The following is a 16,159-nucleotide window of genomic DNA, read 5'->3' on the forward strand; positions in this document are numbered from 1 at the left end:
TCTTCTGACTGCAAAGGCAGTCACGACGTGTTGGGTGGGTATTGATCCATTTTCCTTCTCTGATCCTTTCATCTACCTTCTCAGAGTTCTACAATCTTCCTCACTTCAGCCGTCTCCCTCATCACTATTTCTACCGCGTTCATCTCATCTGTCGTTCATATCATACTCCTAGACACGACCCTTTCCGTCACACTTTAATTCCGTCATAAGCCACATCATATCAAACGCAGCTTCTCATAGTGTCCTCTACTACGCACAAGGCAAATGATCTCTTCTCATACTTCGCGGTTCACCGATTAACATCCACTTTGCAGATCCCTCATCCGCAACACACCCACAAAGCCTCACCTAAGACGTCTCTTCGTCGAACAGACTTACGGACATCCACACATGTCTACTCAAGAGAACGGCGAAAGCAATGTGCCTCCAGAGACTCCACCGGCTCCACAGACCCCAACAACTCCGAAAACACCACCACACACGCCTCCAATAACCCCTCCCAAAACACCTCCGAAGACACCTCCAAAGACGCCTCTACATACACCTCCACATACGCCTCCGCACACGCCTCCACGCCGCCGCAGCGACGGTTCGTACTTTGATGGCAAGCATCATGGCAAAAGGCACTGCTGTGGCAAGCACTATTGTAGCCACTGTGGCAGGCCCTATGTCGACAAGGACAGAAGTTTGAGTCACGCATCCAAAAACACCAACTCAACTTTATCTGCTGCTCCAACACTAAAACCCGGACCTGTCAAAACGAACACGAGTCAAAGTTCCTACGAAAGGCGTCAGAAGGCTAGAGATCAGAGAAGGCGATTGAAGAAGGAGAGAAAATTGCAAAGAAAAAGGGAAAGGGAGGCCAACATCAATAAGGCGAATTTGGTGAAGAGGCATTTCTTGGCTAGACTTAAGTCCAAGTTCTCACGTCGTCGGACTGTTACCGTTACATATTAACCTAGAACCATTCATACTCCCAGTAGGCTTACTGAAACCGGTTGAGATTGTTTGTGCACACAGGAGCAGCGTATACCAGACAATCTTAATTCAAAGGTTCTTCTAACAATTTTCTACTTCTGAATGTGATCGCCCAACTTGAACGCATGACATAAAATATCATAAACCACGAACAAAGTTGCGTAAGAAGGACAGAAAAAAATCGTTTCCCGTTACTACACAACAACTGCTATCTTGACTACTAGACTCAGTGCGTAGATTCCAAACACTTTGAATTGCATATTTCTGGCAGAGTAATACTATCAATGGTCATGACGCTTGCTATGAATTCCGCGACGCACGGACACTCTTGATGTTGATTCGTCTTCACCTCCGATGCACGACATCCGCACATCATGCTTCAGCAACCGACTCGTCGCGTGCTCTCCACCCTTGCGAGGCGGCCATACGTATGTCCAGCATGTCTTCGATCTGCTAGAAGTCCTTCATTGGCCACTTCTCCCAGCATAAGCCGACCGCTCCTCCGTAATCTACAAACCGATAGCCAAGCCTTACCCCAAGAGGATACCCCATTTCGGAAACAGCTCAAAGATGCAGCTAGAAAGAAGAAAAAGGAAGATCGTGCGGCCCCGGGCTCTAAGAAAGGCTCCAAGAAGCAATCCGACCCACGGCTAGAGAAATGGGAATTGACCGTCGGCGTCGAGATCCATGCGGAGCTCAATACCGCCCACAAGCTCTTCTCAGGCGCAGCAACTTCAATGAATGACACTCCGAACACACATGTCGCCTTATTCGATGTAGCCTTTCCTGGAAGTCAACCTCATTTCCAGAAGGAGACACTCATACCTGCAATTCGTGCCGCCATAGCACTCAATTGCGAGATCCAGCCCAGAAGCAGCTTTGATCGAAAGCACTATTTCTACCAAGACCAACCGTCCGGCTATCAAATCACCCAATTCTACGGTATGAATATCTGGCGGTGTAGCTATTCCCGTTTCTGACCGAATACCCCAGAGCCTTTCGCAAAAGACGGACACATCACCCTCTTTCCCCACGATTTCCCCGGCGGGGTATCTCCAGAAGGAGGACCGATCACGATCGGGATCAAGCAGGTTCAGATGGAACAGGATACGGCCAAAACCATCCAGCAGCCCCCCTCAACGCACCTCCTCGATTTCAACCGTGTATCGCATCCTCTCATCGAAATAATAACCCTCCCTCAAATCCACAACCCTACCGTGGCAGCGGTATGCGTACGAAAGATCCAAACCATCCTTAAGACCGTCAATGCGTGCACCACGGGAATGGAAATGGGTGGCCTCCGTGCCGATATAAATGTGTCTATCCGGGAACGGAATGTACAGCCCGGAAAGGATAGTCTCTCATACTCCGGTGTTACCGGCCTGGGGCAGAGGACGGAAATAAAAAACTTGGCAAGTGTGAAGGCGGTAGAAGATGCAATCGTAGCCGAACGAGATCGCCAAATCGATCTCCTCGAAGGAGGTGGGGTCGTCGAGGGGGAGACTCGAGGTTGGACATTGGGCAGCAAGACCACCAAGCGGTTGAGAGGGAAGGAAGGCGAGATCGATTACCGGTACATGCCTGATCCTGACATTGCACCTGTCGTCGTAGGAAAGGTACGGTAAATATTCAAAGTTTTGGTGTGCAGTGCTAATTAGGGTAGGACGTCGTTGATCATCTCCGGTCCACGCTTCCCATGTTATCGGATGAGGCTATGCAGGTCCTCGTGGATGTCGACCAATATGGCCTTACGCCCAAAGATGCCAGTACCCTACTTGCATTGGACGATGGCAATCGACTCGAGTACTACCATGACCTTGTACTAGATCTTCAGGGTATGCTCTCGGAAGAAGAAGCAAAGGCAGCACGCATTGGTAAGGTTGCTGGAAATTGGTAGGTTCTGACAGTAAAATGGCTTCATTGCTTCCATGTACTAAATATTGGGCAGGGTATTGATGGAACTGGGCGCTCTTTTCAAAGACGAAACCTGGTCTGCAATTCGTGTCCCATCGTCCGAGCTCGCTTCCATCATTGCATGCCTCATTCGCAAGCAGATCACCGGTCGGACCGCGAAACTGCTTCTGGTCATGAAGTTCGACGGGGAGCCGCGCCCTGTGCAGCAAATCATCGAAGATGAAGGCCTCATATTGCGACCCCTTTCCCACCAAGAGTACGTAGAGATGGCCCGGCAACTGCTCGAGGAGAAACCCGACGTAGTGGACGACATAGTGGCGAAAGGCCAACACAAGAAGATTAAGTGGTTCGTGGGTCAGATGATGAGTCGTGGGGCAGAGGGTACCGTGGAGCCTGGGACTGCGGAACTTGTGTTGAGAGACTTACTCCACCTACCTGCCGAATGAAATATTGGCTGGCACCGCTGCCATCTTCTTCTACCTCTCAATCCCTCACCCATTGTTCTGGAAGCTTGCAACTTTTTGATTCTGCCCAATACACGTTTGCCGTTCTCATTGTACATCTGACTGCACAGTGATGGCGTCCCTGGTAGCATCCGCTCCAGAGACAATTGATCTGGTTCTACCACATAAAGTGTGTCTATAAGAGTTATTGTGCACTGTTTCTATTGTGCGTCCTGTCAATATCGAACACATATTAGAAGATAGCAGGTTCAGAGTCCACCGAAACCACTCGCCTTCACCTTCGCCTTCGCTACCTTTGCGAATCCATCCCATCTTCCACGAGCACCGGTCATCCCATCTATCACCCACCTTCACCTGAGATCCTGTGGACGCACTATTTTTTCCATGTTCTCCCAACCCTCCAACCAACCACCCGCGCGCGCTGCAACCAACGACAACAGCCACCACTTCGCCTTCTCCTTCTCCTTCATCCCCTCCCAGTGCGACTACATGCTCGCAAGGCCAACATATATCATTCGCAGCAGCGTGCGAGGGTACATTTTCTACTACGAACAAACAGTCTTACCAGACGAGCTGCTCGAAAGCAACTCCCGCATCTCGTCTCCGGAGGAGCAAGACTATCGGCTCATCCGGCGACAGTTCATCGCTCAAGGATCCAAATCCAAAAAATTACGCAAGCGGGCGACAGCCCACAGCATATACGTAAGTACCTTGTTCGAGGAGAGCATGCCTATCAACGAGCCCATTTCCCTGCGTGAGATCTTCAAGATGAATGAGAGGGCCAATAATGCTGCGGCTGCCAACCGCAACATTACCGGCCGTGGTATCGGGGCTTCTGGCCCGAGCATCAGCAGTCTCGTTGTCGAAATCGACGACGAGCCGTGGAAGTTATTCAGTCCCAAGGGACCGGCTGCTCGGAAGGAGTACTTGGAAAGTGTTGAGAAGCGTCTCGGGTTGGTTGGTCTGCTGGGTCGCGATGGTGCAGCTCCCACTGCTAAAGCTAAAGGTAAGGGAAAGATGATGTCCGACGAAGCACCCCGTGAAGAGGAGGGTCGTCGCACGGGTTTCTCTTCTGCCTTACATCCCATTCCCATTCGTGTGCGTGGCCCCAAGTATAAGCAGCACTGCGTCAATCTCTACCTTGACGGTCTCGACATCACTATCTCTGATAGCGACTCGGATTCCGACTCGGACTCGGACTCAGATGGAAGCTTCCAGCTCGTCATGCGACGCGAGGCCAACATCCAAAACAGCAAGATGGTAGCCAAGGTTAATCAACAAGAAGCTGGACCAAGTTCTTCTAAGCATAGTGACGACCATGACCTCGGGTTCACTACCAAGTATGCCTTGGGAGGGGCTTCTGCGAAGGAGCATGTAACCTCCCTCTTGCCTCAAGAGAAGGATCAACAACAAACCGCTGGACAGAAATCGTACCAGGACAAGTACGAACAGGACCGCGCATCCTTCATCAAAGAGTTGAAAGATGCTTTTGCAACGGACTTTGAGCCCCCCGTTCAGCGTCGAGAGGAGAAAGTAAAGCCGTCCCTGGTTAGGAGTAAGTCTACCAAAAGGGCGAGGCCCTCAAGCGGTGGAGGCATCGTGAAGCGTCTTTGCAGGAAGGTGAAAACTAAACTTGTTACAGGTGAGGAGGCCATTGACTTCAGAGCCTCGGCTTCTCGTCATCGGGAAGGTCCTGCTCAAGAAAATGAGGATGGAGGGCACTTGCCTGCCGAGTCTCATGCACGTGTGTCCAGGTCGAAGTCTCACTCCCGCCGAGGCCGCGATGAGAGGTCTTCAGAGGGACTGCAGAGGAGCCTCTCTGTGCCTGGAAACTCTGACCGCCGCGTTGGTGGCAGCTTTCGCAATGAAGAGAGCAACGTCCGTGGCAGGACCGCTGATCATGAAGAGAGGTTGGGCCGTAGACTCCGTGACGACAATGACGACTCTCGCGGAGTAAGGTCATCCTCCTCGACCTCATCTCTGATTGTTCATCCAAGCTCGTCTCCGGTCAGACGTGCACGCCGTGCACGCCGTGGACGTCGTCAAAGTCGTGAACGTTCTCTTGTCCCGGCTCTTTACGCTGGATCTTCGTCGTTGGTTCCATCCCCGAGTGCCCCAGTGCTTCCTCAATTCACCCTCGCCGATGCTGAACACCCCGAGACCCGCGAAGTCTTCAAGACTTCCCACTCCAGCCCCTACGAAACCCACAGCTGGCCCCAGAGACTGGAAGACGTAACTAAGCCGCTCGAGAGGAAAGACTCGCTCGTCTCCGATGAAAAAGATACCAATCTTCACAACAAGTGCAATTCCCGTCTCGAGGAAGTCGCCCGGCAGGCCGCCGACGAGGCGATGGAAAGGCTCCGCCACTCCCGCAAGATGGACAGCCGCGAGAGTAGCGTGTCGATGACCACCCCCTTCAACTCCCCGGCTCGCTACTCCATGATCTACGGAGACGCAGCCCTACTCGGCGGCATGCACTGCAGCCGCCGCCTCGACCCGAACTTCACGAATACGGAACGCCAGAGCCGGTTTCTGACATGCCTCGGCGATCCCAACCCCAAACCTGCTACCGTCTTGGGATACCCATTGAGCCCAGGGACCGAAGTGTTCAGCCGCAGGTTGTCCGTCAATCCCGCAGAAAGCGTCCGCGCCTACGAAATCCTCCGTGCAAGTCTCGACAACACTGCAGACGAAGTTCGCCATCCACAAGCCAACCAGCGATGGTTTGACCGTCGGTTCAGCCTGCCCGAATCTAACATGGGTACCACTGCTCTGTCAGCAGCTCCAGAGCCTGTGCTGCAACACTCTTCCAGGGTCAGAGGCTACAAGTACAATACTTCTGGCACCGTGGCTCCGCCGACATCTCCAGTGGACGAGCCCGCCCAGGAGAAGACTAAGAAGAGAGTCCACTTTGAGTAGGCCATATGGCATGTGTATGCGTTGAGATTATTGAAGTTGAAGTAAGTACATGATCTAGTCGTGAGTTGTCGAACCACCATGCTGATATGGTAAGATTGCAGCGTCATCGATACCAAATACGTCTAAATGAGCATTTCCATACTGCATGAGTCTTTTCAGTCTTCAACAAACACGAATTGAATACATGAGGGATCGATCCGACGTCGAATCATTGGGAACACACAAGCTTCCCTAAGAATCCGTCCGGTCCATCCAATTCCCTCTTTCTTGATGAAACCTTCCGATGGATGAAAAACGGGGTTTCACTGCTGGTTATATTTTGTCTTGCTTTGTTTTGTATTTCTCTTTTCCTTTTTTCCTTTGAACTCAACTCTTGAATCCGGAGAAATCAATCGGATCTTTGGTGGATCAATCAGGACACACGAATTGAATTCGGGGATTATCGACCTTTGGGTTCCTGCAGATTCAATGAGGGTGGGATTATTATGGAGGTGGAGTTCCGGTTGGGATTCAATACTTCGAATCGCCGCCTATCATAGGAGGTGTCTAAGGAGTAGCTAGTCCAAATGATCACATTGTACTTTAGACATTGGAATCGTGCTTCGTGGTGATGATTGCGAACTGTGACATTTCTTTCTCTTTCGGATTCAAAGTCTGGAGAGAGTAGAGCAAAAGGGAGCAGATGGAAGAAGGGCGGGCTTCATCCGGTCTGCCTCTGAAGAGATATGCACGGCTTCACGAGAAGTCTAAAAAAGAACCACGCAACTTCATATGTGAATGTATGTATGCACCATATCAACAACCATCACCTCACATCCGCATCGTCCACCAGCCAGCCTACCAATCAGCCTTCCCCAAACCCTCGCACAAACCACAAACAGCATTGGTTGGCTGGCAAAACCCACCCGCCGCCATCGACACTTTTTCCCCAAACCTACCCTTTGTAGAAATTACACACGGTAGGGGTCCCATTTCTGCTTACCTCTTTCTGACGCGCAGCGCGCAGGGATTGGTGCGAGATGGGTGCGAGGGTGTGGTGTGTTGTCTTACTCATACTTGGGCGTGTGGGATCGAAAGAAGGGATGGGGATCTGGCGCGGGGTGCGGCAAACGGGGCCAATCCAATCATGTTGGGGGTGAGATGGGATGGGGATTGTGTCTGCGTCAGGGTCGCGTTATGGCGGGTTGGTGGACTACCTCATGGGGGAGAGAGGTATTGTATGGTACTGTGTTACACTAGGCGGGCAATGAATCATAAGCATAGGAAGGCCCCCAGAAAAGGCGGGTGGGAAGGCCGGATGAGGTAGGATTTCGAGATGAGAAAGGTTAGTTACCCATATATTGATTTCTGTAAATGAATAAAATAAAGTAGGATTTTTTCGCTATGCAAATTACGATTCGATCGATGCAAAACCATCTTTATAAAGTGCCACTGTTTAAGGTCATCACCGTCCCTTCCTCCTCCCTCTTTCCCATCCATTTTATATCTTGATAATAGGTTTCGTCACGCCATGATAAAAAGTTCAGTTTCTCATTTCTTTCCAAAGGGAGGGCGGGGAAATAGTGAATTGAGTTTTGTTTGAAAAGCTCATTATCCCCAGTACGGTGTCCGCAATCCCACAAACGTCGAAGCCGACAAGCCGTCCGAATCGGGCTCCTTCTTGCGTTGCCCGGCAAGCTAGATTTTCACAATCAGTGCTCTGTTACGGGGGAGGATGTTTCTAGCGTCTGGGTTTATTCACCTCGAGTTGGATGTGCCTGTGCACGTGGACGAGCCAGTCTACGTAGCTCTGTGCCTCGTTGTTGCGGTCCTCGTACAAGAGGCGGGCAAATTCGTATTCTGCCCCGTCGAGACCTTGTCGCGCAAGTTGGAGTGTGAGTGCTTTGGAACCTCGGCTGGTCTCGAGGTACTGTAGGATGTTTCGCACTTGTGCGTTGAGATGCGTTTCTAGGACAGGCAATGTCGAGGCGAAGGGGTCGAGTCCCTTCAAGCTCGTGTGACCTGGGCCGAACAGGTCCTCGAGTAGGTTTGGTGATACCTGCGCGTGCAGCCAGAGTAGGCAGACCTGGCCGTTATCTACTAGATATGCGCCGCCTTCTTCCACCTTGGAGAACGAAGCGCGCACAGTGTCTGGCATCTTGAGGTGTCCATTCTCGTTCGGGAATCCATCGGTCTCGTCGAGGTTGTGCAACGAGATGATGCGGGGATAGAGATACAATGACAATTCAAGAGGGCCCATCGATTTGATCATTCTCATATCATGAGCTCGTCGATCGGAAGGTTCTTTCCCGCCCTTTATTGCTCGCGATTTGATCAAACCAAGCATATACATGCTGAATTCCTTGAGGTTCTCGGGAAGGACGAGCTGGCCAGGTGGATTGTTACCTGTGAAGTTCTTGCGATAGCCAGCGAGGATGTCAACCGACTTCTCGGAAAGAGCTCCGCGGATCTCCTTAAGATTCTTTTCAGTCATTCTGGAAGCGGCCTCCTTCGCAATGATGGACACTACAGCGTCTTGATCAACGAACTTCATCGCTTCTGCAGCACCCTCGCTAACGCTAGCGACAATGTTACTGCACCTCACTCGCCTCTCTCCGCTGGCTGTCGTGTAGAGCAAAGCACTCTGGAAGTGAGCATCAAGCTTGGGATCTAGCTTGCCGTCGTAGCTGAACATCACACCGATGGCCTTGTCGGCATCAATAACACCGAATTCTAGGTCCGCACCGAAAGTATGGTGGTAGAAATTGCCGTGGTATGCCGAGACTTGCAGGCCGTTGGAGCAACGAACCTTCATCAATGCCTGGTATCCTGTTTCTCGTGTAACTGTGTGTTTGATCTCCTTGCAGAGCTTCAGTGTGTCCCGAGGAGAATGGAAATTGGGGTAGTAGAACACTTCGCCACCAGTTTGTGCGGAAACGTGACCTGCTTTCAGTTAGAATACCTTCTAGGTGTACATGTAATATCATAAGCACAATCGTACCGATTGTCGCAATGTCCAGATAGCCGCCGCTTGGTGCAGCCATGAAGAAGTCGATACCAATGCCGCTCTCAACCATCTGCTGCGCGATCTTTCGGTAGCCCTGGTGCTCTGTAGTGAGGAGCTTCTTCTCAGCATCTGTGTTATGAACATTGCCATCGTCACGCAAGAACAGCCTTCCAGGTCCCCAAGTTGGGAGCGCAGAAAGCGAGCACACTATTTTGCCTCCGGTAGCTTTCAACGCCTCCAGGCCGGAGTTCAAAGTGGAGAGGAGGGCAGGCTCGGGGTTCTTGACCTCGGAGAACATGGTAGGTAGCTGCTGTAGTAGGGAAGTGATAACAGTCTTGGATTCCTGGGGATCGACAAACAATCCGTCACTCAGTGGCAAGAAAGGCTCCTCAATATCTGGCATCACCAGCATCTGCGCCTTCTCAAGGTTTGGGTTCAGGTTGTAGAAATGGATATCCTTGTCGAACGTGACGATGCCAACCTTTGCGCCTGGTGGAATCTTAGACTTAGTACCCTCTTCACCTTCAGTCTCCCCATCGCCATAGAGAGCATCAATGATGCCCGCACAGAAGCCGTCCAAAAATCCGCGGTTGACAGCCTCAGCAGTAACATCGATCAAGAACAACCAGCGAAGCCCCACAGGTTCCTTGGACCAGTATTCCTTAGGGACCACGAAATCGACCGTACCGAGCGTCAACTCCGGACGTTGTAACCTGTCCACCCTCGCGCCTGACGGGTCCGTGGGCGCAAAATATTCCGCGGGGACGTCGTTGGGGAACGTACACATGTTGCAGACGAACTTGTTTCCACCGGAACGGAAGGCCATGAAGGGATTGATGTACGCACGGCACCTTCTACACCTGGGAGGTCCCTGGTCGCCATAATCCAGGACGGGGATGGCCTGCTCTCCCTCTTGAAGAGGAGCCAGAGGTTGGAGCACTAAGCCCAATGGAAGGGCAGTCTGTGCGAGCGCGTCTTGCGATGCGGGGATGTTATTCAACGTAAGTCTCGCGAATTTCGGAGACGAATTGCCCTGATCGTACGCAACGAAAGGGACCAGCGCCGGGGGCGGCAAGTGATGCTCCATCGTGGGATACACATGCTCGAGGTAGTACTTGGCCGGTGCATCTCGAGATCTGGGTATGCTGGGTATCTGCTCGGGATCGACGCGGCCCTGCTGTGATGAAGCTGGTGAACCTGCCAGAGGTGCTCCACCCGCTCGAGCGGCATGCTGCATTGATGTTGCCGGATTGGCGGGAGAGAAGGTCGTCCCCGCCGGTGCTGGGAACTGGTTCATCGCTGGCGTGATCTGTGGGCTGCCCCATTGCGGACCTCCAACCTGCGGACTGTTCTGGTTCAGGAATTGTGTGGGCGTGGCACCTCCCTGTGGTATTCCGTTGAACGCTTGTGAGCTTCCTCCTGGACCTTCAATGTTATGATACGCGTGCCTGTCCTTTTTCTTGTGCCTCGGCGTCACTGGCGCCTCCCCACCTAATCCCATGCCACCCATCTGAGCGCTCAAATTATGGACATCTTGTCCAGGCTGGTTCGGCGAGGCCTGCTGCGGCGGGAAGTAGCCTGGCTGTTGTGAGGTAGCACCAGGTCCGTACTGATTGGGGCCTTGCCCGCTGAAAGCTGGGCTGCCTGTCTGTTGGTAGCCACTGGGGCTTGGTGCGATAGGAGGACTGAAGGGATTGTGTCCATCCTTCCGTGGTGCTTGGTTCTGCTGATCGTCCCCAAGGGCGTGATACATGGCGAACTCGGACATGATTGCGGCGCGGGGGTCTTTACGCGGCCAGCGGCGGTGGTGGTGGAGTAGGAAGAAGACAGGTAGCTGGTCGCGCGATCACTCAGGTTGCCTAAGGATTTCGAAAGCTCCGAGTCGGATTGAGCTGCACCATTCCAATGCGACGGGGTATCTGGCTGTGTTGCAAGAGGATCACCTCTGGAGTTTTGGTTTGGCAATGTGGCATCTGGGGAACATATTTTGTGTATACGTTGAGCTTTCGGGGACAATCATGGTCCGTGCCACGCAGTCGAGACCGCCCGCCATGAGACATCTAATGAGATCATGTGCTTCGGATCAACATTCCTCCCAACTCGGCGTAGGTCCCGTTGAATGGACCCAGGATCTTCGTCTTCAGATCATTGCATAGTAGAATGTAGAATATTCGCGTAATCGAATACTGTTCACGGAACATGTGGAGGAGAAAACAGTTGAGTTTGATTGTCGTACATTTTCGTTCTTGATAAGACCCATAAAATTATATACCATTGAGATCCGGTACATTTACATCCAAGTCTTTAATATAGCTACTGCTTAAGGTGGGTAGGGAGAGATGGAGTGACGTTCGCACGAGATACTCCATATCTTGAACCCCCAGCCATTGGCATCCCCAGGCTTGACACGGTCATCTCGAATCGTTCCTGATGTCCAGTTTCAGATCTGTGACCGCAGATCGGTTGACCTTGTTGGAGCACCAGCAGGTGTTTTCGCCGGTACGCGTCGGAAGGAGTTGTAGTCGATGCCAACTCCGAATCCCACAATCAATTCGCACAGAGCAGTCCATTGCAGTCTGTCAAGTGCTTGAAGCCAACCTACTCCAACTTATCCAGATGCGCCAGTCTCGTCAAAACAACCTGTTTACTCGTCTCCTCGATCTCCCCCGCCAAAAACACCTCGTCCAATATAGCGTACACCTGTTCCCCCCTTAGTATACAATTCCCTCTGCCAACCCAACCACCATCAAACATACCTTATAAAAATTAAACACCAAGTCCAGCTCACACACGTTCCCGAAGAATGCATCCAGCACCTCGACGAAGAAATGTATGGCCTCGAGGTACGCGAGCTCGTTGTCGTTGGTGTCGACACAGGCGCAGAAGAAGAGTCCCGCGTACCGCCGGTAGACGATCTTGGACATGTTGCGGAACTCGACGAAGTTGGACTGGTGCTTTTGGTCGCGCGGCGCGATGAGGCGGTGGACCTAAGGGGTTGGCGGAATTGTCAGTACTTGGAGGAGGGTTTGATCAATTGGAGATGTCCGGGGGAGCGCTGGAGCTGGGCAGTCATGCTGATGTGTGGAATGGGAGGGATGGATATGCGCATCGGGATGCGGACGGGGACGAATTGAGGGTTGGAGACGTATCGATATCGGTAGACCGGGAGATCGAGGGTTCGAGGAGGAAGGTGGGTGGTGAGGTGGATTGATAGAGGGCCAGGGGGGGTGTCTGATGAAGCTGCATACCTCTCCCTTCATTTTTACTTTCTCTTCATCCTATCTACGAGGTTAGTTTGTGACTCCGGCGATGGGATTGCATTCTGGTGCGGACTTACACTGTACGGCGCATACCATTTCGCCAAACGGGTCTTGCCCCTAGCAGATCCAAGATGTCAGTCATCGAACGATACGGAGAGTCCGTAGGCCCAAGAGGTTCGCAATTCGAGAATGTGACCAGTTTGCGCTGACAGCAGCGGCATTTCGGGAAGGGGGGAGAAAACGTACTGGCGATTCTGGATGAGGATAAATGATAGCACCATCGCTGCGGGTACGCCCCTAGCGAGAGCGACGCAGCGGTGGGTTTATGTGAGTGATGGTGGTGGGCCGCCCCGGATGCCTCGCACACTGCGTTTACGATGAGCACACTGGCGATGTTTCGAAACAACAGGTCCAATACATACGGCCAACGCAGGTCAGGGAGAGCCACAGGAGCCACGAGCCTCGGCGGGGTCTGGCGCTACTGCGCGAAGGGCTTAACGCGAACCTTCGCTGGTCGTATGTCGGTCCGGGCGCGACGGGCACCATAACTTTAGCCGACCTCTAAGCTGGGCTGCTCGAGGGTCGCTCTGCAAGAGACTCCACAGACCCAAGGCTCAGCGGGACGGCACGTCCAGGAACGGAGCGTCTACTGTCGTGCAACTGCTTCGCACATGGTCTTTCGGGGATCTATCATGCATGCAATCACAAAGCCACGTCTATTCGAAACTTTGACCATCTTCTCACAGGTGTGTCGGGCGCTCGGATTTACATGGCGATCATCACTCAGGGAAATCTATTAGGAACTGACTACATGGTCCAAAAGATCATCGCTTTTGTATTGAACTTAAAAATGGTCGATCTATTCTCTATTACTATATGGTGATGATGCAGTGTCATCGGATCTCTCCATGTTCCCGACGATACTCGTCGAAGATGACCCGGCTGTCTTTTGGCGGTACCGGTGGACCGTAGTTGCCCGCCAAGTAGCGATGGTAAGTATGCTCGTCCAGCGGTGAATGAGCTGGTTGCGGCGATGCGAATCGCTCAAATTCCCATTCTGGGATTTCTACAGGGGATGGTTGTAGTCGGGGCCTGGATATCTCAAGGTTACGCGGACTGTTGCTTCGCCCAAAAGGGAGCTTTTTGATTTGGCCAGACAGCGAACTTCCAACTCGAGATATCACTGAATCGTTCCGCGAATGGCTGGTCTGGCCGACAAAGACGATCGGTGCGGCAGGATAGTGTTTGAAGTAGCGTTGCAAGAAGGGTATGCATGCGCACAGGAGAGCTAATTGGCATTCAAGTTGTGCCCAAATGAAAACATTGTACCCGTTCCCTATTGCCCAGTTAGCCATGATGTTCGAAAAGTTTATGTAAACCATCTAGCCACGTACAGGTTGCATCGCCGTTGCCACTCCCTGCGAGGCGGGTGAGAAACACAGTCCTAGCTATGCTTGCACCTAGGACACTGCAGAAGTGAGCTTGGATCTGGAGACATGTGAGTTCCGAGGACTTACAGGAGGCCAGAAAAGGAAACAGCCCGAAGACCGGTCCTCTGAAATTTCGACATGGGTCTGCTTCGCAGCACAAGAACTGGAATCGCTATGCAGTAGACTGTTGAAATGGCATCCAGCACTCCCTGCACGAGATAGAAGATGTCTTCGCGCGTGCAAGATCGTTTTACAGGTCGTGTAGGATCAGGTATGTCCCAGTATGCGGATGCTGGTCGACACAATAGCACCTGGGTCATCAGGCAACCAAATGAAATTGAGGCTGTCATGGCAATGAGCATGTGCATGATCAATTTCAAGCCTGTGCCACATGGTAATTCCAATCTACGATAGAAGAGGAGAACCGAGATTTTCGTTAAGCCGACGCTTAGTGTGAAGGCTGCTTCACTGATCCATTCCATCTGCATGATATTAGTTGACTAGACTACCACGCGGAGTAGAAGCAATACCAAAGCAGCACGATTGTATCTTTCTGATGGTACATCCCACATATGTCGATTGAAGCCGTAATCAACTACGCCTAATCACTTGATTAGCGCACAGTCTACCAGTGGGCATGAATGAGATCACTGACCTGTAATGCTTGAAGCAGTAAAAAGAACAGCGAAAGCCCATGCGATACAGGCAATAACATCATCTACCCCCAATCCGTGATAACTTTTCCTCACCTGCGAGTCAAGCCTGCTGACTAGCACGACGGTCGCGCAAACAACCAGCGCCAGAGCGTAAGGAGAGTACCACCCTCTTGTGACTGGCGATGAACTCGATGATGGCCAATTGGCCATCAACTCTGACGTTAGGTTGGGGAAGTCACCTCCCATATCTCAATTAAGTCGGGTCCAGGAATCGTAGGTTCTTCGCTCTCTCGCTGGTGAATATCAGAATAGAGAACTATATATGCTTCGGCTCGTGAACCGAACAGTGGGCTTCGGCATCCCAGACAATTAGGATATAAAACGGATAATAAGGCCAACAGCCATGCAAACGCCCCTGGTCCCTTGAACTGTAAATTTGAGGTCGAGGGGCCATGCATCGGTCTACGAATAGAGCCACGTTAGGTGTGGGGAAACGTACGGAAGCCACGGTCCTGACCGGGATCTCCATGAACTATATTCACTGATCAACCAGGTCCAGACGAATCTTTAACGAAACTTTAACACGCTCGAATATAGCCGTTCAACTACTGTACGTCTGGGTGTCGTAAACGTTCAGTGCGCTTGGGCGTCAGCCATCTTTGTGGTAGCGAGAGGCCCTGACATGCGGACGAGAGACGACTATTGTTTTACCATCACTATGCTCGAGTATGCATGCAAGTTTGCAAGGGAGTTTGAACTTTTTCTCATGGCCGTCGCAGAAGGTTGCCACTCAGCGATTCGACCGTGGGCGGGAGGACCCGTTGTTACGGACACAATATTGATTAGGTCGGACTTAGAAATGAAGAGCCAGCCTAGCCTGCGGGCGAAAGAAGTTGCTACACCTCAGGGAAGCAGGGTAGTACACCACCAGGCTTGTCGGATCGACTGGATTTGGTAGATCAAGGAAGTGAAGCATACTTCGGTTGACCCATGATGTTTCGCAATACAGAAGGCATGTGCTTTCCATAGCTTCAAGCCCTCATCCGGGTCTAGTGCCCATCATGAGTAGAGATCTCAACACCATAGGTGTCGATTTGGTCTAGCTGGCGTTGCCATTGTCATGCAGTGTGCTGGGATGGGTAAGAAGTTCGACGGGCAGGTGTCCAAATGCAGCATTGCTATCGTATCTTGAGATTCCTATTCGCCCCTCCCACCATCTTTACTTTGCATCAGGATTCCAGGGGGAGGGCGACAGCTGCCTCATGTCCGCAGAGAGGTTAGCAGCTTAGATGTAGATGGATCATTTCTCATCCTGTATCTTTAATAACTAGATATCTGGAAGGCAACCCATCTGACCACATGCGCATCAGTTGTGTTCGCCCAGCCAATGAACGAGTAGGGATTTCGCTTCAGTAAACCTTACAGAGGATGTATTGGCAGAAGAGTAGAGGAAATTCCGCCAATTGTAGATTGAGCAGAGGCGAAATTGCGTGTTGCATCTAGCGGTGAGTCCCAGCAGCGTTGAACTTTGAAGTAGGATGTAGTCTCTACC

General features: G+C 51.8%; 6 protein-coding genes across 6 annotated transcripts; 3 read left to right on the forward strand and 3 right to left on the reverse strand.

Moving 5' to 3' along the window:
- Nucleotides 1-117: 117 nt before the first annotated feature.
- On the forward strand, nucleotides 118-957 carry BU24DRAFT_453625 (uncharacterized protein; the record flags this gene model as incomplete). The annotated part of the gene is made up of 2 exons (XM_033531274.1): nucleotides 118-260; nucleotides 315-957. The coding sequence occupies exon 2, from the start codon at nucleotides 391-393 to the stop codon at nucleotides 955-957; it is 567 nt and encodes a 188-aa protein (XP_033380516.1). The 5' UTR covers nucleotides 118-260; nucleotides 315-390.
- A 395-nt stretch (nucleotides 958-1,352) lies between these two features.
- On the forward strand, nucleotides 1,353-3,338 carry BU24DRAFT_465742 (uncharacterized protein; the record flags this gene model as incomplete). The annotated part of the gene is made up of 4 exons (XM_033532301.1): nucleotides 1,353-1,920; nucleotides 1,972-2,594; nucleotides 2,642-2,871; nucleotides 2,927-3,338. 4 exons carry the CDS (start codon nucleotides 1,353-1,355, stop codon nucleotides 3,336-3,338), a joined length of 1,833 nt encoding a protein of 610 aa, XP_033380517.1.
- A 135-nt stretch (nucleotides 3,339-3,473) lies between these two features.
- Nucleotides 3,474-6,521, forward strand: BU24DRAFT_271464 (uncharacterized protein). The gene is made up of 2 exons (XM_033522595.1): nucleotides 3,474-6,316; nucleotides 6,370-6,521. The coding sequence occupies exon 1, from the start codon at nucleotides 3,741-3,743 to the stop codon at nucleotides 6,273-6,275; it is 2,535 nt and encodes an 844-aa protein (XP_033380518.1). The 5' UTR covers nucleotides 3,474-3,740; the 3' UTR covers nucleotides 6,276-6,316; nucleotides 6,370-6,521.
- A 1,091-nt stretch (nucleotides 6,522-7,612) lies between these two features.
- Nucleotides 7,613-11,272, reverse strand: BU24DRAFT_426022 (Sec23/Sec24 family protein-like protein). The gene is made up of 3 exons (XM_033528881.1): nucleotides 9,256-11,272; nucleotides 8,017-9,197; nucleotides 7,613-7,952 (listed from the first exon to the last, which is right to left on the reverse strand). The coding sequence occupies exons 1-3, from the start codon at nucleotides 11,027-11,029 to the stop codon at nucleotides 7,866-7,868; spliced, it is 3,042 nt and encodes a 1,013-aa protein (XP_033380519.1). The 5' UTR covers nucleotides 11,030-11,272; the 3' UTR covers nucleotides 7,613-7,865.
- Nucleotides 11,273-11,467: 195 nt separating this feature from the next.
- Nucleotides 11,468-12,813, reverse strand: BU24DRAFT_397089 (AP-2 complex subunit sigma). Its single transcript, XM_033525330.1, has 5 exons — nucleotides 12,768-12,813; nucleotides 12,599-12,638; nucleotides 12,510-12,539; nucleotides 12,018-12,248; nucleotides 11,468-11,961 (listed from the first exon to the last, which is right to left on the reverse strand). The coding sequence occupies exons 1-5, from the start codon at nucleotides 12,800-12,802 to the stop codon at nucleotides 11,860-11,862; spliced, it is 438 nt and encodes a 145-aa protein (XP_033380520.1). The 5' UTR covers nucleotides 12,803-12,813; the 3' UTR covers nucleotides 11,468-11,859.
- A 601-nt stretch (nucleotides 12,814-13,414) lies between these two features.
- Nucleotides 13,415-14,853, reverse strand: BU24DRAFT_465746 (uncharacterized protein; the record flags this gene model as incomplete). Its single annotated transcript, XM_033532302.1, has 5 exons — nucleotides 13,415-13,857; nucleotides 13,916-13,989; nucleotides 14,039-14,433; nucleotides 14,482-14,552; nucleotides 14,607-14,853. 5 exons carry the CDS (start codon nucleotides 14,851-14,853, stop codon nucleotides 13,415-13,417), a joined length of 1,230 nt encoding a protein of 409 aa, XP_033380521.1.
- Nucleotides 14,854-16,159: the final 1,306 nt, after the last annotated feature.

Source organism: Aaosphaeria arxii (genome assembly GCF_010015735.1).
Source record: "Aaosphaeria arxii CBS 175.79 unplaced genomic scaffold BU24scaffold_8, whole genome shotgun sequence".
In the NCBI taxonomy this organism is placed as follows: domain Eukaryota; kingdom Fungi; phylum Ascomycota; class Dothideomycetes; order Pleosporales; genus Aaosphaeria; species Aaosphaeria arxii.